Genomic DNA, 21,194 nt, shown 5'->3' with positions numbered 1-21,194 from the left:
CTGGTGAGCACTACATTGTTTGATAATTAGCGACACTGACGTTCATAGGGGGATGCTATGCATCTTAATTAGTAGCATGGATGAACGATTTAGTAATAACAAACCCCGGCACCCTGCCCACCTCCACACACACACAAACATGCACAAATACACGTGTGCATGTGCAAACTACGCAAAAGCTTAGGGTATTGTTCAAATCAAGAAGAAAAGTCATCACTGCTGTAATTCTTTTGAAGAGAAAATCTGATTTGTAGTTTAATGACAACTCATATGCATTAATTTCAAAAAGCACAGTAATGATATTCTACTCTGTGATGAAACAGTAATTTCTGAAGAGTCCATGATTAAAGAAATATTACACACATATAGGTATACACAGACATAAACACACACACACACGCACACACACACACAGATGTGTCAATTAATTCTTCACAACATCAAAGTCATTTTCATTTTTTACTTGTTCAGCCTTTTGAGTTTTTAAGACTGTGAAGCTGGCTGGCCAACATCATGTTCCTCAACACCCAGCATATTAACACAACCCCATTTCACAGCCTCCATAATCCTCTCCCCGGTAACAAATCTCTCAAAGGTTGACAGTGCACCGGAGCTGCTGCCATTTCTCTCTTCCTCTTTCTTTAACTCCATCTCTCTTACACGCACATAAACACACACTTATATTTCTCACAAATGTAGCCTTTATCTTCTCTCTCCTCCTCTCTGTCTCGAACATGCTCTCTCTGTCTCTTTCTCATATTTTTCCTGACATTAACAGCCACCAACCCCATCTGGAAATTCATCAGCAGAGGAAAGCGGAGGGAATGAAATCAGTGGCTGTGATTTATGAGTTATTGTGATCCCGACGTTCTCCGGGATGTATCGGAGACGGGGGTCACGTCTGTGTTAATTAAAATTTGGTGGCGGATTAAAAGCAGTCAATGGTGCCCTCTGATCCACTGTTTCAGAAGGAAAGTGTAATTAGAAAAGGATAATGGTTGTGAGGTGGGGGGGGGGCTCACTGCGCACAGTTACCACATCATGTTTCAAACGATCATATGAACACATACTAGCACCTTACTTTCTCACTATGCCTGTGTGCACTTTCTACACTTGATGAACATCTCACTTTCTCAGATATCTGAGATGTGTTTCTGTGTGGTGGTGGTGATGGTGAGGGGGTTGGGGGTCATTTTCCTGTCCAATGGCGGTGAAGGAGTGTGGCGTAATGTGAAAATCATAATCTATGGTGGAAGAGAAATCGAGAGCGAGGGCAGATTAATGGCAGGCTGTTAGAGTAGGGCTGGAAGGGGTGGGTCTTTAATTGTGGAAATATGAAGAGCTAGATTGAAAGATCTAGACTGAAACACAGATGACTGTCAAAGAAATTGGACCTTTTCTTTAAACAGTAAATGCCGTGAAGTAAACGTTTTGCAACAAAACAGTTATTTGCCATAAAAAAGCACAAATTTGAAAATTCACTCAGTTTTTAAAGGAAGAAAAAGGCTAGACTCACAAAAACAGCAGTTAATAAAAACCGAATTTAAAGGGTTGATTCAACTACCACATATGAAAAAAAGAAAACATTTCTTTCCAGTGAATAGACAAAGACTTACGTGAAAATTTATGTGCGTGTGATGTTATGCCTCGAGCTCCCATACAATGACAAAAGACAATTTGTGGTGAAAATTCATGGAAAACGTCATTTAGAAAATCAAACAACAGTTTGCCTTTGCAAAAACCGTGTCCCTGTTATTGAACGTTCTTTATGGAGCTACAGAGGGGTAACAAATTACCAACATAAAGTGTCCATGAACCATGAACTACCATAACAGCTTCAATGTGTCTTGGCGTAGACTACAAGTATATGGAAGTGTATTGGAGGGATGAAAGTGCTGGCTCTAAAATATACTTCATCTTTTGGTGATTTGCTGATGGTGGAGGACACTTTACACGTCGAGATCGGGTGACTGTGAAGGCTACGGCATGTGATTCACGTTGTTTTTATAGCTACTCATTAAACTGTTTAGTGACACCTCATGTCCTGTGTGGAAGCATCTGCATTCATTAGGTTTCTCAACTATTTTCTTATTCAGGGATTTTTGTTCCTGATTTCTCACCTTCCTGCAAGAAGAACTGTAACTTTTCCTGCTAATACCCAGATTGGGCTGGTGGCTGTGGTTCTCTCTTGCATCTTACCATTGTTTAAACACTCAAGCAGCCAGCAGTGCACTGTTTAACAAATGAAAAAATGAACTGCAAGTAGCGGCAGTAACACTGCAGACTACAGAGAAGAAGAACAGGGCAGCACGTTCGAAGATTCAGAACCTTAGTTCCAGTGAGTTCAGTAGCCAGTCAACTTTTACAGATCGCGTTTATTGGGCAGTATAATGTTGTATAACTTTGATTCATCAGAAATTCTAATACACTAATTAAAATGCCCAGAGGCTGTGTGATTAGCTCAGACCTACAGAATTTTATTACAGAAAGATCCAATGAAGGATAAAACACCACTAAAATTGAAAATTGTTTTTTCTGTATTTACTGCTGTACGGTCCCATTAAAATTCTAATCTCACACTCTCAATAAGCTACTAACCTATTGTTACAGAGTGAAAAGCAGAAATACAGTATAATACAGTGCACACTGAAATGCAGTAAATAGCAGCTGCCTTACTTATTAATAATCAGTTTTTGCTGACCCTTTTGTGACTGTAACTACTTTGTTGTAGGTTTGGAAAGATGATGATATCAAATGTTGTTGATACAGTTTGTTCTTTACAAACCACAGTAATCAAATCAATAAAGAACTGGTGCTAAAACCATATAAATAACAATTAGACTAGAGCATTCCAAAATTGTATAAATATAAGTTATGTTTTTTGGTGAACCGGGGCAGTTTATACATCCGGGGCAAATTTTTATTCTAAATTCTGTATCTGTGTTTCTCTGGTAGAAAGAAATTTCAATGAAAACTGGTCACAGTGAGGTTGAATAATCCGTGTAACATGGATACTGTTTTTGGAAAGACATGTTACTGTTGAATTTTTATGAGTCATTTTTCAATGCTGTGAGCACCGCAAACAAAATTCGGTTCACCTCAACTGCACTGGGATCAGGGCCAAAAACTTAGATAAGGAAATCTCCAATCCTAGGCATGTATAACCAAAACGGCCTGCATGGCTAAACTGCTTTTTTGTAATTTGGATGAACTGAACCTTGAAACACAGCAAAGGCACATTCCACTTTTTCATTTCTTTAGATATAAGAACATATTAACAGTACATTAAGAAAACCACACAGACTGTTATTGAGGCCCTCTGGGCGACGGCTGATTCTCTTTAATAATAACAGTATTCCAGTGGTGGATACTTGGGACCCTCAATTACAAATTTAATATTCACCCCACCAGCACCTGGAGTGCACTTATCAAACCTTCAGCAGGATGAGGATTTTAGAGAATGCTGACCTATATTCAGATGGCTCTGAATGGAGAAGGGCAGAGAGAAAGAGAGTGAGAGAACGGGTTTGCACAAAAGCAGCACGGAAGAAGGTTATTTGAGGTCAGCCTCATGCAATGGAGAAGACAGAACTGACACGCTGCAAGCTGCCTCCCACAGATCCAGTTTGCTTTTTGTCTGTGCAATTACTGTAGCCAATTTATGCATACAGATTAAACTGATAGACAGACATACTGTAATGTGGAATGACTGATCCGTGGCCCCAGGGCAAAACTGTAAAAGCTTGTTTTGTTGGGAAACTAACTAAAACACATGGAGACATCACAAGTATCCATTTGTGCTTTTATGTGGCAGAACAGTGGTGGAGCTTACAGTTCTCTCTTCTTCAATACTTGTGAAAAACAGTCTGCAGAATTAGAAAACTGATGTTATGTATAAGAGGAATGAAAACTAGATACTCAAATATATTTTGATGTATGATTGTGGAAAACCAGCGGGTGACTGATATTGCAAGACTGGCATTTGTGGTACTGCACTGTCGAACTCGCGGTACGTGCAACAGCACTGAATAGTCTATGAACGCTTTTTTCCCTTTCACAACAAATCTTCTGTCCCTTCAACATTAATGCAGCAACCAGCCTGTCAAAACTCACAGCAACAGGCTGTAACCTCAGCCCTGCGTATATTATTGTGTACTCTAAATCCTGACAGAGAGTAAACAACAGTGTCACAGTTTTACTAATAAAGGGAGTGCTAAAATCACCTATGGGACTAAGAAACAGCTAACAACACCACTCCCCATCTGGGTAATTGCCTTTGTAGCTATTGGCATTGAAATGATTAACTTTTTTGAATGCCTGCTCACACGTTTGGCACCAACAATTTACTATGTTATATACAGTACTGATAACGCAAAACTACATTTCTATCAGTAATCATATGGATTTGTATAACTGTTTATATAAATGTTACGTGAATAATCCAGAGACAGTGTTTTATTTGTTGAATCTTTAATTGAAATCTGTCAATTCTGTGAGCAAGACGAACAAAATCCCATTCACCCCTAGAAATATTGGGCAGAAATACTGAAAATAAAACATTGTATGTTATTACGATAACAAATTATCAGCATAAATGAAATTAGAGGTAAGAATTTCTGTGAACTTGCTCTTGTATGTACAGAATTAGTAAGTAATGTACAACATCCATGGGTGTGTGCGTGTGTGGGTGCAGTTACTGTATGTTACACTTTACCTTGGTTAGTCACTGAACACAGGATAAAGTCAGCAAAGTTGTGGAAAAGCAGCAGGGTCAAGAAAAAAAAATGTTACACTGAAATTAAGAGAACACATTCCACACACTTACACAACACACAGATGTTGCTTAAAAACCCTTTCTGAAGCCAAGAACATGCTGTGCTGCTGCTGTATTCAATGCGGGTACTCTAGAGTTACTATCTGCAGTAAGATGCAGATGGCAAGGTGCTGCTTTGAAACTTCTGCAACAACACAAACATCCAATCAATAGTTGTCACTTAAAAGCTGCTCAAAATGACTGACTCCATACACACACACACACACACACACACACACACCGTATGTTTAGACACACAGACTGTCTGCCTTTCTAAGAGGAATAAAGAGATCATGAGCAGTCATATCATATTTCCTGGACTGGCTCTAACAGGGATTCTGTCAAGATTAAAGGACTATCTTCAATCAGTAACTACAGGGATGGTACTACAATACCCCACCACTGCTTCTCATCTACTGTGGCCTCTGTGACTGTGCTTTTATGAATATGTGTGTATGAGGCAGGGTGCTCCCTATCATAGTTCTCTTGCAGAGGTCTACAGCTGTAGATGCCACCTTGGGCTATACGCCACACAAAAGTCTTCAGTGGGGGGGGGGGGGGGGGGGGGGGGATAAGGGACTCATTACAATGCTTGTATCGACATATCAATCATCCATGCATCGTTCATGCATTCACCATCAAATTATGCTAATCCTAATTACTTCTGGGGAAATTAGCATTCTTTATCTGCTAATAGTCAGGATTGTTTGTGGTTTCCTACTCCCTATATCCACCACCATTTTACCAAATATTTCCATTTTTCACATTCTCATATTCAACCTTAATGATCTCATTTTGCACTGCATACAATGGAATAATAATACCCTAAGTATGAATAATGAATCAACGACAAGTCACTGAGCATTACAATGGTGTACGGGGCAAACAGTGGCAAACAGTGTAATTGTTTACGTCCTTGTGAGTCATCAAGAAGAGTTCTGAAGCTGCTGTTGCACATGGGTAATTAATCACTGCGGTTAGAGCTATGTTAATAATTCGTACTTTGCATGTATAAAAGTAATTATGGTTAATGGAGGAGATAGATGGGCCTCTCCATGGACAAATATGCATAACAATGCCTCTAATATGATTCTTATGATTCATGGTACAGCTGCAGTACCACATCACATTCCATCCAACAGTATGTGCAATGTTCTGACCTCAGTCTACCTTGGAGCAAATACTGTATACAGTGGCTTCTGAAAGTATTCATACCCCTTCACCTTTGCATGCTTTATTTTGTCATAGAACAAATTTTAAATTGTTTGCTGTTGCTGGTACACTCAATAACAGTTGTCTTGACAATACGCTTTGGGTCAGTGTTATGCTGAAAGCTGGTGTTTGACTCAGTCTTGGGTTGCATACACATTGGAGTGAGTTTTCCTTAAGGACCTCCATGTGTTTGGCTGCATTCATTCTTGGCTCAGTTCTGATCTCTGCCTGAATATGGCAGGGGCAGTAGCTAGTGTTCACCAGACATAGTGTCTGGTGCTCTGCAAAAAGTGTTTTGCCTCACTATCGTTTTTTTCCACATGCTTTCAGAGCTTCACAGCTGTTTATATGCTGTAGGGCAAACTCCAAGCAGGCTGCCGTAGGTCTTTCACTTTGTCTTGCATCTAGACCATGATTGACAGAGAGCTGTAAGATGGTTGTCTCAGGTTCTAGCTGTGCAGAGAACTTCTGAATCTCTAATAGAGTGACCTCTGGAATCTCGTTTTGCCTGATAGCCAACTCTTGGAGTTCTAAATGTGTTCTGTTTCACAATTACTGAGGCCAATGTGTTGCGGGAAACACCAAATCCTTCCACTAGTCCATGCCTCAACACAAAATTTTATCACAGAGGTCTACACTTCCTTAGACTTCATGAGTTGGTTTTTGTCCTGAAATGCAGCATGACTTCTGAAATGGACATGTGTGCCTTTCTAATGAATTCAATTTGCTGTCTACTCCGGTCAAATTTGAGACACAGCTCAAACATAATTAAAGCAAACTGCATGAATCTAACCAATAAATAGTACATTTTATTTTGTTTTTGAGTTTTAATAAACTTTTTAAAACTCCGTTTTTCACTTTGTTGTCATGGGTTACTGAATGCTGATGCGCAAAAATGGTAATTTTATCTTAAGTGTTAAGACCTGTGTTAAAATTATGGGGAAAAAAATGTATCTCTTCGCAATTAATCATTTCAGTGGCAGTAATGCTTTCCTCTTATTTCCATCCACTGTCAATTGGATAAATCTTTGGCCTTTTGATTGTTGACTGGACAAAAAAAAAAAAAACATCTTGAAAATTATAAATTGACCTTTGAAAATTGTTGAAAATTTTCATTGATTAATTGGTTGATTGATTATTGATTAATAAATAACTGTTACAATGACGTATCTAGTCCGTCTGTGAAATTACTGCTTTGTATGCATCACACGTCCTCAAAGAAAAAAAAGGATCTGTACCTGAAAGAAAAAAAAAACTGTACAGTGACATGTTATTGCTTATATATTTATAGAGTTTCTTAGTCCATTTGGGGGTTTAACCAGCCTTTCATGCCCTGAAGGGAGGGTGGGTGGTGGTTTGGGAGGTTGTGGTGAGAAGTGCAAACACTGAGGGAAAGCATGGGGGTTTTAAATAGCGACATGGCATCCATGACTAAATGTGGCCAAGCCAAGACCGCCTTGGTCGCACTCCAAACCCAGAGGAGAACATCCTCACTGGGACTGCATTCCTCTGTCCACCTCCATTTATTCTGCCCCACCAGAGGCTTACTAATGATAAATCTTGTGGCTACCCTCCATTAAACTGTGCGGTAGCATGTGTGCGTGAATGTGTGTCTCTGTGCTTGTGTGTTTGATCAATGGGTGTGTACAAATAACTGTGTGTGACCTCTAACTTTCTTGTTTGTATGTGAGTTTGTGGGCACATGAGTAAACGATGTAACATAAATCTATCTTTCAGCTGAAAGATCCCACAGAGAAACATCTGCGATGCATATGTTTTTTTAACTTTGTGTATTAAAATGTTAGTTTAAGGGCTAGGGACTCCTGACCACATCACTGCCGTCAGAGTATTAACAGCACAGTGAAGTGACAAGTCAAAAGGCAACACTTCCCTAGTAATAATACTACAGCCTCATCTGCATCTGACATCCTATAAAATAAACAACCATGTTTCCATTGGCAAACAAAAAACAGCTCCAAAGCCACACAGCACATCTGCATACATGAACCTACAAAGGCGCACACACAGGGAGATGATATAAAATCAGCAAAAACACATGAGCAAAAAAAGTTAAGAGTATTTCAAATCACACCATCACTGCAGCTTTTGGAACCTGTCAAAATAAAGATCCCTCGTTTACTTGTCGGGTTTCACCATCCTGCCTGCCTTGCACTTGAAGACAATACCCATTTGCTGTAAAATAACTCTAACATAGGGCTCTTTTATATTAGACACTGGCAAGGAGATAGCAGTACAGGCAATTAACTTATCAACCCTGCAACATGGATTTATAGCTAAGGCATTCGTCTTGGGCTGAAGCAGCCAGCCTATTGGTTGTATTGTATTTCTTGTCATTTGCTCTCACAGGTGTAGGAGTGTCCTTGTCAGTGAGCTGCAGTAGGGATCTGCAGAGGGCAGAGTGCCAGGGCTCAGGGCCAAGGGGGGGAGGAGGGGCAGCTCATTGTACTGAAGACAAACTGAACAGGAGGTTGAAAAAAGGAATTCCTCATCCAATATCTGCGTAAGTATTATAGATGGGCTCTGTATCACAGCAGCACAAGTACAGAATTAATGCATATAGATGTCAAAGAAATGGATACACATTAAGGATGAAACCCTTTCACATTCATGCAACACTGACACTATCAACACATTTTCTTTGGTTCTGAAATGACTGTTAAATAACACTGTATAAAATGCCATAATGAAGCTATTTAGGCAATAGGGGAGCAGAGATTAAATGTGAAATACAATACTAAGTGAGATTAAAATTTTCACAGGTCAAATATAAAAGTATTTTAACATATAGGTTCACATAATTGCTTCCTCTCTATCTCAGCAATTTTTTTTTCATTTTCTCTTCATCTTTTTTCTTCTTTTTCTTCTCTATTTCCTTTGTTCCTTAATTAATTCATATCTATTCACACTCATTAGCTACAGCACACAGCCATATGGCTTCACTGTATTTTCAGTTCTAAATTCAGCATGACAGTAGAGGAGAGGCCTATACTTATGTTACAATTCACACTGTTGTGCTAAAAACTGGTACCAAGACAAATGGAGTCTGATTTGGGAGGACCCAGCTTCTAACATTATCTCCAGTTTAAAGCTGCAGAACATTTTGTAGAGAAAAAAAAAAAAAAAAAAAAAAAAAAAACTACATGGACTTCAGTCACAAGTGTCAGTGGCATCAATACGCAGCTCCCTGGTAGCTCCGCCAGCCTTCTACCTTAACAGCCAAACCCCATGTGTTTGGTGCGACATATGAAGAGCACTCGAGAAAGGTTTGAGACCTGAAGGGTGTTAATTACTTGTCAAGAGGTTGTTAAAATGAGACCCGTGGCTAAAAACTGAGTGGCTATACAGAACCCCCACACAGATATCTGAAAGAACACACTCACACAAGGACCCATATGTGCAAACCAACATGTATATTCACACACACACTGACACAGCATGAACACTTGAAGAGTGTACAAGATAACACAAACTGCCAACACAAACACATGCACATGTTATCAAGATACATATTCATAGCAGTGTGCACACACACACACACACACACACACTTTTGCACACACTCAGGTTAGAATGTCAAACAATCTCGAATAGCTGCTCATTATGGTAGCAGTTGATGTGAAAATGCCATAAGCAGTTCAAGCACATTTTTAGTGAAAGAGCAGGTGCAGTCCTCTTCTTGTGCTTGTCTTTCCCCTCACCTATAGAGTATATTCAAATGCCTGCTCTCCCTCCGTTCCAGCTTTACAGATTCTTAATTTGAGTAGTCACGCTGGGTACCATCTTGCACATCACCATGTTATCCCCATTTGAGCAGTAGTTTGTAAAAAGCACCACCAGTGAGATGGGAGGACAGGCTAAATATTTCAACAAAGCCGAATCAGTGAAAATCCAGGGCCCTCAGAACATGGAGAAAATCTCCAGGTAAAGGAAAATATTAAAATCTGGATAAAGTGTCCTGTTCAACTATGCAGCCCATTTCTTTGTCATGCATCTGTTAGTTATACATGAAGAATGACCTGGCCACTTCCACCCAGCCGTACTCTCCATTGCAGTTTTGATTTATGCCTTCCTTAACTAATCAAGGGTATGATCATTAGTCAGGGGATTTTCAAGAGGCCGGGGCCTTGGCAGGTCAGTGGAAGGCCACATCTCTCATTGTGGTTCCCCTGCCATCCATGGGTTAGGTCTAGGATAAGAGATGACTGGAGGTACGCCCCATCACCTTCCAACAGTGTCCTCTGAAGTATTTTTCAATAGACAAGACAAGGAAGGGTGCCTGGTGTTGTGATGTAAAATGAACTGATCCAATGACTAGAAAAAAGCCAGGATGGTAAGAAAAATTTACAACAGAGTTTGCCAAAAGCCTGTTTGTGTTTTGTTGAAATGTATTACAGATTTTTCTGTCTTTGTTTAGATCCAGAAGACAGGCAATAAACAATAACACTTCAGAAAAGACTAAATCCCCCAAATTCTCACTGAATCTTAATGCAAAAATGATCTTGGGAGACCATGGTCTGCTTTGATCTGTAATTATATGGGTCCTACATCTCACCTCAACATGACCTCCACCCCATACAGAAAAACATCATAAATACACACACATATGCAGAAAGAAACCACACTGAACAGCACAGGAAGTGAAGGGGGTACAAAAGGTCAGAGCTCAAGGAATGTGGAGCTGATGGCCAGGCTGCTTCTATTTACGTCAAACTTGGCCAATCAAAGGGTACTTGGGGAACAGCCAACTTGGAACTTACTGAAATGGATATTGAAAGGGGCAGTGGGTGACAGTGGTGGCAGCGGTGGGGGTGGGGTGAGGATAAAAGAGAGGGATTTTTGTGTTCTGTGTTTGTGTGTATGATTGGGAGTGCTAACAAAGACTGCGGGTGTTATCCATTGAGGTTCTGCATGCTGAATCTGTCCAAATCAATGTGATTATCCCTCAGCTATTGCTAATTAGAGTCATTTATACGCAATGCAAGCAGGAAGCAGCACATGCTTTCTCTCTCTCTCCTTCAGCCAATCTCGCCTCTTAATGGAAAGGCTTTGAGGGAACAGAGGCATTTGGAAAAGGTCCGCTGTTGGCCATACTTCAGTCGAGATTCTCATCTGCACATAATTCACTTTCAAAGGGCAGAGGGGGCGGCAAAGAGAATCCTTAATTGCGCCGGCACCGTGTACAACATAGACAAATGTTGATATCTCAGCCCTCTAATGAGAAACCAATAACGGATGCAAAAAGCACCCTCTGCCTTTTCTTTCCCCCTCCTCCTTATCCCACCCCAAGTGCACAGATACACATGCACATGACAATGAAAAACAGGCCTTTTTGGAGCGCGTCACCTCATTCATCAATAGCCCTTATGCTTGGAGTCATGCAATACTCTACTCAGGCCCTGATGCAGCAATAAATCCGTTTTTATAGAATGTAACATTGCCTATATTTCTCAATTAAGTTGATCATGTGGTCAGTTTCAGATTCTTGAAACTTCTGACAGGATTTTAAAATGCACCATACAGAGGCTGCATGTGCAGCCCAACCAGGCAAAATTGACTCAAAAGGCAAGAAGTTCCACATTTTAGGAACCGTATGTACCGTATTATATGAAGTGTATGGATGATTATAACTACATTCAGATGTGCATTCAATCAAACATACTGCTTTAAGCTTTACAATAACATTTCTGGATAATTAAAACATGAGTTAAATTTGTTGGGACAAAAAAGGAACTTAGCGTGTTTTAGATCAAGTCATCCACATAATAAGGTAAAGAGAAGAGTAATTCTTTCAAGATGCCAGTTTATGTAATGCCCTTGTGAGTTTATCGCATCCTCATACAAAATGGATGGCAAGTTACAGGGCAAAGCAATGAACAACTACAAACTGCCGAACATATAACCACAAGAGACTATCTTCTCATCTCATCTATCTCCCACAGTTCAGTGCGGTGGGCCGTCGCGGCAGAGCGCCAGTCAGGCCGGTGAATCTCGGCACAGCCTTATCTCCCACAGGCGAAGGAGGAAACAGAGGTCCTTTAAAGGGCTGAGGTCATTTCCTCTGCCTCTGGGCTCTGGCAGGAAAAATAAAATGTCTCCATTCGGTCAGTCCTGCTTTATTTCAAATGCCGCCGCCGCCTTTTAAGAGGCCCTTGTGGGCATGGATGGCAAATGAGTGGTTTTGAGTTCTCACAATCTATTCCTTTTCTCTCTCCCCCTGCCATCCTCAATCCCCGATGCCGTCTGTGATGCAAACCCCAAATCTCTGCTGTATTTCTACAGTAAACGTGAACGTGCAGAGACAGATATACGGATAGAGTATGAGAGCAAGGGGAAAAAAAACAAAGAGGAATGGAGCAGCAGTGTGAGAGTGTGGAGGAGCATGAGAGCAGGAGAGAGAGAGATGAAGAGCTGAATGCCTCCTTTTAACCACAGTGTTCAAGAGGCCTAAAGTCCTTTCACAACTTCCTGTTCCTACTTCTCTCTCAACTGGGCTACATTCAAGGCATGTGTGTGTGTATTTATTGGTATGCACAGTTTAAAGGTATCTGTTGTGTGCCCTTGTAAAAGTAAGAATATGTGTGTGTGTGTGTGTGTCAGAATAAGGTAGAGAGCAAGGGAGTGAGTCAGCGCTTGGAAGATAGAAAGGCTAGCTGAAAGGCCTGCGTGGTGTGGTGGTGGAGGAGCCAGAACAGGTAGACAGGCAGGCACACATGCTGTGATGTTAGAAGAGGATTGATAGATCCGTTGCATGGCCACTGCTGCTGCAGGAGCCTAACACACCTCAGGCAGATGGATGAAGAGACTGCGCGGGGGCACGATTAGTCTTTGTGTGTGTGTGAGTGTGCCCTTTGTGTTTGAGTGCGTGGGAGAGGTGTATTACATGGTCTTACTGTGTAGTTTCCATGATGTGGTACTTCAAACAGGACTTTACAGGACTGCAGCACACATTCGTCTACTGAGGGCAAACGAATAGGTAGATGTATGGGGCAACTGTAAACTATGTTCGTGCGTGGGTGCTGTACCTGTGTTAGTTCATGTTTATATGCACACTACAGTAAGCATGTACACCTGCACAGAAAGCCTTATTCATCTGTTTATATTATAAAGGATACATATACAGTACAGTACAAAACACACCATCTAGTATATATTCTGGAGATGTATGGTGTATACGAATGTGAACATATAAATCCCTACAGTAGTTTCATATATACTAATCTGGGTTGTTGGTGCAAGTAAACAAGCTGTAGTGGAAACTAATCTGTGCAATAATAATTTATAAAAAGAATCTACTGTAATTGCTTCTGTACAGCTTTTGTAAAGAGATATGTCCAGGAGGTCAGCTCATCCCGTTGAACCTGCTATGGTAAAAATATATTCAGCAAAAACTGTCTATTGGATCTAGACGTCTAAAACAACCTTTCAGCAAAATATAGCCCAGATCTAATAGTCAGCCAAAGACACAACACTTACAGGGCTGTGCTACATGAAGTGAATGTCAGTGTAGCTTGTGCAAATTCTTTCCTCATTTTTTCAGCAGCAACCATGTAGAACTTTAAAAAAAATTAAAAATATATCATATTTAACACAAAAACATTGTTAAACAGTTTGAGAAATACAAGGAAGGTTAATTGAGTGTGGAATTGAACGATGTGAATCAATGAGACAGGGTCTAATATAGTTCTCGGCTGTATATATTTAAAGGTTAAATACATAAATGCATCGTCTCAAACATGCAGAGGATGGGTTTTAGCATTTAACATTTATTCTCAAAGTGCTGCTTTATAAAATAATAGTCTGGTTTATTTCTTGCTTTCCTAGTGCATATGTTAGGTCTGCTTAGTGTTTCTTGGTGGTAATGATGCCGCTGATTCCAGGCCACAGTGGCAGAATAAATAAAAGAGACTGCTGCAGGTGCAACTAATAAATTTACGACGTGTCCCACATGGGGTTCTGCGCGGATTCAGTTCACCAACCATTACCATATCCCTGTTAACACACAGCCCATGTTGTTGCTTTAGAGTCAACTATGCATTTCTGTATCCAGACAGCTGGCCAGGTCGAAGCAGCTCTGATAATAGGGCACTTTGTCACTTCTTGAAGAGAAGCCGCTCATTCTCATCAGTCCTGCTTCATTGAAGTGTGTTGTCAGGGCTCAAGCATTTTGATATTTTGATATGTTATTAAGAATGACATCATATATCAGACTGACATGTTGTAGTTTGTGAAATGTTGATTCTAAAAGGTTGTTGTGTTTAGCGCCTCAGGGCCACTATACAGTATACCATAATTATACCTTATTATTAAAATGTGTGGATGGGCTTGAGAACGCATTTGACGATAGAAGACAAATATAACGAAAAGACAATAGAGGCAGGAAAAAATGAAAACTACAGGAGAAAGTTAGTGGTTAGTCCACGAGCACAAGATATTTTAGCCTCTTCGTTCTGCACTGGCTCATTGCTGATCTTTCTCTCTCGTCTCTCTCAGAGATGACTGCTTCTGACCATTTCTGCATGCCATTTTTATCATGTTGTTTTGGCAGTGTGCTCACTGAGCTGAACTAAACACAAATAACACAAGGGGAGGAGAGGTGATGGAGAAAGAGCAGAGACAGAGGAGAGGGATGCTTGCTGTGTGATGGTGGCAGAGCAGTGATAAGCCGCCGCTCTGACATTTAAACAAGTGTCAGGGTCAGGAGGTCAGATGACTGGAAACAATGCGTGACTAGATCAGGGTGATGTGCCGACTGCGCTTTGCTACCAAGAGCGCAGATGCTGGCATAGCCGATCAGGCTTCAAAACACCCGTTTGCTTTGTTAATGCTTTGATACCTACTCACCTTTCAGGAAATAGTGAGATATATGTGAGAGAGAAGTGGTGCTATAGCAGCAGAAATTATGTTTTTGTTTTGTTTCTCTTCTCAACTCGTCTTTCAAACACTAAAGCACTGTACTTTTCTCCTCAAGGTTACTCAGCCCTTCTCTTCACACAATTTCTTCCTCTTCGTACTTTCTCCCCTCTGTCCACCTCCCTCTCTCTCACTCGGTGCAGAGCAGGACCATCCTTTCCAGTCATAAAATACGTCTGCTTATACTCGCTTCTTGGCATCTCAGCAATGCTGCATTCCAGGAGGGTGACTTATGGGAAACATTGTCTCCCACACAACACTACTAAGCTGAGCTGCCTTTTTTTGTGCTGTGCATAACTTAGGTCAGCTGGCCACCGAGTGGGATAACCTGTAATCAAGCACAGTCATTTTCTTGCACCACAGAAACTGAAAAAGTTTTTCTTCACATCTTTTCCAGTCTCAATCTGCCTTTCTCCTCCTTAATCCACCCTGTCCTGTGTCCAGTAATCTGCAGACATATCCTTCCTACTAACATGCATCCAGTCCTGTCTTTAATAGGCTGCAGGATTCACAAGAAAAGCCCTGTGAAGATAATCAGCCCTTTTTTTCTCACCCTTAACAGGCAGAGGTTCTTTTCCTCAACATTTTGACCCAGACAATCCCTGGCAGGATAAACTCAGGTGTGGAGCAGGGTTAAGAAGACAGTGTCACCTTGAAAGGCCACACTTCAGAGCCCAGGAAACCACAAAAAGCAATTAAAAGTATTGATGGAACTTCAATAGCTCTTAAACAGCGCTGCCACACACCTTGGCGCAAGTAGCACACTAGTCTTTTTTTTCCCCTCATCTGTCTCTCCCTCCGGTCTTGTCCCTCTTTTCACTCTTTCTTTTCACCCTTTCTTCACAGAAGACCAAGCAGGTCTTGATCATTATAAAATGATTAAGCTAAAAAAGAAGTAAAGCATGTGAAATGTATTTACAGACACGTGATGCATGTGGCTGGAATGAAAACAGAACAAAGACCCCAGGAAGGTGAGTGTGACAATGACGGTAATTAAAGTTCATCTAATCCCAACAAGCTTGTTAGCCCTCTAATTGGTCCAGTGCGTGCGTATGTTCAAGCATGTAAATGTATTCTGTAGTGTATTGTGTGTGCTGTAGAAACAATTTTAAATGAGCCACTAATGTCATCGCAGCTTGTGTGCACCATTTACTACGCAGACACTAATGGACTCTTTACAGAAAGACATTTTCAAAAGAAGTCTTCCATAAGACAAAACAGAAAATCGAAGAGGGGACTAAGAGGGGCTGAGATAGCAGCTGCCTTCATGCTTTTCCTCTAAAACAGGACAGCACCATCGAAGCCCCTCTGCAGTGTTAAACCCACTACTCACTAAATCACTGCGTTACGTCTTCCTAAGTCATTCTTAGTTTGGAGGGCTTAGATCGCTGTCATAGTCTAAAGAGTGATAGTTACAGTAAAATACACTAAAACAAGGTTGGTGTACAAGACAGACCAGCTAATGACTTACCTTTGCACTGGTTGGTGTTCTTATCCAGGATGGCCTTGGTTGATACTATTTTCCCATACCTGTATAAAAAGAAAAACACAGTTCAGTGTTTTTGACCTTCTGTACATGGCCTTTGACTGGGGGGGGCAGTGGGATCAGATTACCATCCCATGGTTAAAGTAGACGTCTTACTTAACATACTCTCTGCCATTTATTTTTAACAAACAATTTGAAAAGTAGCACAAATGTCAAAAGCGGTTGGTAAGAGAAATTACTTGAGGTTAATAACATTATGTGTATGGCTGACTTCAAATGAATGGGCAGCCCTCTGACATTTGAGAGAGTCACTGATCATTTTCAAAAGGTCTGAAAGCATACATGCACAGTGGACGGTTTTAAAAGTTAAGCTGTTTTATTAGCACACAGTATAATATATTCAATTCTGATTAAAAACTACACAGTGAACCCAAAACTGTCTTTTACTACTAAAGCAAATACACTAATGCCTATACATACATACATATGTAAAAACAAAAAATGTGAAGGAAGTAAGAATGCAGTAAGTTCACTATGAGCTAAAGCGAAAATGTTGATGTGGCTATCTGCAAAACAGAAAGGAATTACATTTCTTTATTCCACAGGCACAGTGGTTCCTATGAATTCTTTGGATCTGAAAGATTGACCTTACTGACTGACAGTGAGTTATTCTATTTGCTTGTCTCAGCTAAAACTGCAACATGCTGCATTGTGCAGGGCGAACACTGTGGAACTGTAAGTACAGTTTCAGTGCTTGTGTCAATCTGCATGTGTGGGGAATTTATATATAGGTATGAGTGTGTGTGCAGTGTGTTTTTGCTTGTACAGTTAAATTTTTGTGTGTGATGCAAACATGTCGGCATATAAATCCGTAAGTGAGAACAATTCCCTTTGTGTTGAATGCACATCACAATGAATGAGCAGGGGAGAGACAGCTATGCTCTGTACATTTGGTGTGTGCATCTATACTGCACACACACACACGCACGCACTCTCACACACACGCACACACACGCACACACACACACACACGCACGCACGCACGCACACATGCACACACACACACACACACACACACACACACACACACACACACACACACACACACACACACACACACACACACACACACACACTCTGTAGAGAAGAAGCAGTGGTGCATCCCGGCCCATATTTCACCAGCAGGGGATAATTGTGCCATTTCTCAACGAGTGGCGGAGACTCTATTTACTGCATGCTGTGGTGGGGTGGGTGGTGGATATGAACTGATGAGCTCCAAGAGGAAAACTACCAGCTCACACACACAAATATAGATACTGGATGAGTACACGCACACACGTACAAATATGAACACTCTGAGACGGCACTCACCAATCAGTGGATTGTCTCTCTTCAGCAGATAAACAGGCCATTTTAGCTATAGGGATCCATAATCTACTGCAACAGAACAGGACTAACGTGCATTGTTTTATCACACTGAGGGACTCTCAAGCTTAAGTACTCAAGATGAGCTTGGAGCTGTGAGTGCTCATTTGATTAAAGAACATGCAGAGCAGTGTTATAGTAAGTGCAGTATTTCAGCACTAACAGCAGAGGAATGGATAAAAACTTTATTATGGTACACGTAATTTTATGTCACAATAAGGATATAGCTCGAGTGACTATAAACCTAAACATTAATGTCTCAATTTTAACTGTAATAACAGAATTAGAAAATTCAGTTAACTATAGTATGATGCAGTTATTATGATAATAACACAATAACTATTATAACTATATAACATAATATATATTATAAATAATAGACTATATATTATACTGATTTGATGCTCAGCACCATATGATAGCTACTGATCTAGCTGGTGTGTTTGATCTGTATCTGTTTATTTGCACACAGGTGTCTGCCCTGTTTCAGGACTTATTTTTTCATGCTTTCAGTCTGGGAAGCAGTTACAAAGCTCAGTGCTTTTGGCACATATTGGGGGAAAGTTCTCATTAAAACTTTGTTTGGACTCTGGGGAAGCAGAAGACAGTAGCTTTCCAATGCTAAGTCATCACTGCTGGCCTCATTAAACGTTAAAGATGGCCCATCAATGCATCCGATCCACAGTCCGTATACACGCCACAAAGATGCTACAGTGTGATGAAAAGGTAAGGCGGAAGAAGCCAGTTCAGTGCCCATTATGGAGACATATTTTAGATGGACAGAGAATGCGATCAGCATGTTCACATGTATGGCGCGCGTGTGTGTGTGCATGCATGTGTGTGCGGCTATGGATGACCCTGCTGGCGGCTTCTCTCTGCCAGGCAGGCCTGGGGAGGCTTTGATGTGACAGAGGCAGCCCCTGTGAAGCGCAGGTTTAACACTGTGATGCTGTGGCTGGAATGCAGAGCCTGTCTCCACTAATCCTATTTCAATCACTCTCACAGCCTCTTATCTCTGACTCTGCTGGCCCTTGGCCCTCCACCCCTCCTCACAAATCTTCTCCCCTCTCTTGCTCTCTTTCTCTCTTAATGTCTCTTTACCATCCTCTCCATTTCCCTTTCCTATAATATATCCTTCATTTCTGTCCTTTTGTCTCTCTCTCTTCCTCCTCCCTCCTAATAGGGATCCCATGGCAATCATTCTGATGCAATATCGGATCAACCCAAAGAAAAGAGGATGCCAGAGAAGAAACTGCCTGTAAAAAAAAAGCTTTATGAGCTATTTTAGGCTGATGAAAATGTACAAATTGTGGTGGATGTAAAACATGTCATTCGTTTGACAGCTGTCTGGGCACTGAAACATGATAAAATTGAAGTTGAGCCGAAAGCTCAGCTATGTTTTTAAGAACGCAGCTGCATTTGCACAAGTGACATCCCAGCGCTGCATTTCTTTCTATCCTCGCTCTCTTGCTGTATGAAACGATCCAGGCATATTCCATTTCCGTCATCAGAGATGGGAAAGCTAAGTGGCTCTTCGCTGTACGTGGGCAGAGTGAAAGCTGGCCAGAACCACATCACGTCACTGTGGTGTTACTGGTACACAGGAGAGCACAGTGCTGGAAAGGATGGACGGACCACCCAAATGTTGTACACTGCCCTCAGCCTCTGTACACATTCTGTAGAGGTCTGTGAGGGGGTGAGCATGTGTGTCATTATGAAACACAGCCATGCCTTGAAAGATGAAAGATACAGCAAAGTCTAACTGTGTTCAGCACAAGGCTAATTTGTATAAAAGCAAAAAATTCTGCTTCAGACCTGTGCAGCATCTATGGGAGTGGTTGGTTACGTGCAAAAGGCACACTTAGAGAATAATTACTTCAATTTGCCAGTTCATGTAGGTCTGTACGTAAAATAATTGTTAATAATAATTTACAAATAATTGTAAAACAATGTTAAAGTGTCCTACTCATCCAGATTTACCATTTGCTCTAGCTGTAGCAGATACTACCCAGAGGGGTAAACCTAAAAAGCACCCTACCATAATAAAAATATTTGGCATCATTGGCACCCTTGTAATTAGCAGAGGGGGAAATTCAAATATATTGTTCTGACCAATTAATTCAAGTAGTGAGATCCTTGACACCAATTTCCTAACAACAAACTATGAGTATAAGTTGTTGAAATCATAACTATACATTTGTAGGATGATCCAGTAAAGTCCAGTAAAGTCTTGATGTTTAAGACATCAACTGTCCGTCATCCTATTTTAGTCCTTGAAGATAAACTACATCTTTATATGATGCGTTTCATTTTGATAACTCTGATGCTTATGTAAGAGACAGGTGCTGTTGAGGCAGACACGCAGCGGGGGACAGATCAGAGGAGTCAGAAAAGAAACATGACTTCTTTATAGTTTTAAATCAAAGGATGTAAGAAAGATCCAAATACAAAGAGGACAACAGATAAAAATGGAAAATCTCAAACAGTATAGAAAAACACACACAAAAAGTCAGTGGTTGCTGTGTCAATTGCATATGTGTGTGTGTGTGTGTCTATACACTGTACAGTATAAATGTTAAGTGCTGTGCCTTGTCACTGAGAATAAAGTAGTGCGTGGCAGTGGCACTTGACTGCCATCCCCTGTCTTTTAGCAGTAAACGTGGCCTGAAGCCAGTGCGTCTCAGGTCGGACCTCCTGTACAGCAGGCGTCTTTAAACAAAATCTTTTGTGAGATGTTGTTGCTACTGCAGTTGCTATGCAACTACTCAAAATCAGTTTAGATGTTGCTCATCTTTTTGTAAATATCTTTACTTTTTTTTTTTTTTTTTCTAAGGATTTTACTGTGAATGCTCAAAACACAGTGAACTGTCAACAGTGTCAGGGCCATTTTCTAAAATCCATTTAAAATTACTTTTAGTAATTACTTTACTTAACTAACAATTTGGAAAATGTCAGATCTCAAGCAGGGGTCGTTCTTCAGTGCTTTTCTGAACCAGAGTTTGAAATTTCTTTTGTATGTCCAACGATAGACAATTTGTATTGGAATGAGCAGAAAGTGGAGAAAGTGAGGAAATGAAAGGACCAACTGCAGAAAGAGCCGCACAGCAAAAAAAAAAAAAAATCTCCATAAATAGGCTAAAAAAAAAAAAAAAAAGAAAGAAAGCTGATGAAAATAAAGAACGTTTAAAGAAAGTAGGACATAGAGAAAGACACAGCTAAAACAGAAAGAAGACAGAAAGATAAATTCAGTGATGTGGGAGAAATAAACAAATGAGGACACCTGGCAGGGGGCAGAACAGCTGTTCAGTCCACCACCTCTGAGTTCAT

General features: G+C 40.7%; 1 protein-coding gene across 11 annotated transcripts in view; it reads right to left on the bottom strand.

Annotated features, from left to right (window-relative positions):
• rbms3 (RNA binding motif, single stranded interacting protein) overlaps window positions 1-21,194 on the bottom strand; it is a 237,709-nt gene that overhangs the window by 108,567 nt on the left and 107,948 nt on the right. For all 11 annotated transcript variants that reach the window (XM_026299821.1, XM_026299812.2, XM_026299815.2 and 8 more), the window contains one exon: window positions 16,428-16,486. In XM_026299821.1, coding sequence (XP_026155606.1) covers window positions 16,428-16,486 — 59 coding nt within the window. The remainder of the gene's footprint in view (window positions 1-16,427; window positions 16,487-21,194) is intronic.

This window comes from Mastacembelus armatus, chromosome 11 (genome assembly GCF_900324485.2).
Source record: "Mastacembelus armatus chromosome 11, fMasArm1.2, whole genome shotgun sequence".
NCBI lineage: Eukaryota > Metazoa > Chordata > Actinopteri > Synbranchiformes > Mastacembelidae > Mastacembelus > Mastacembelus armatus.
This window is presented reverse-complemented; position numbering and strand designations above follow the sequence as displayed.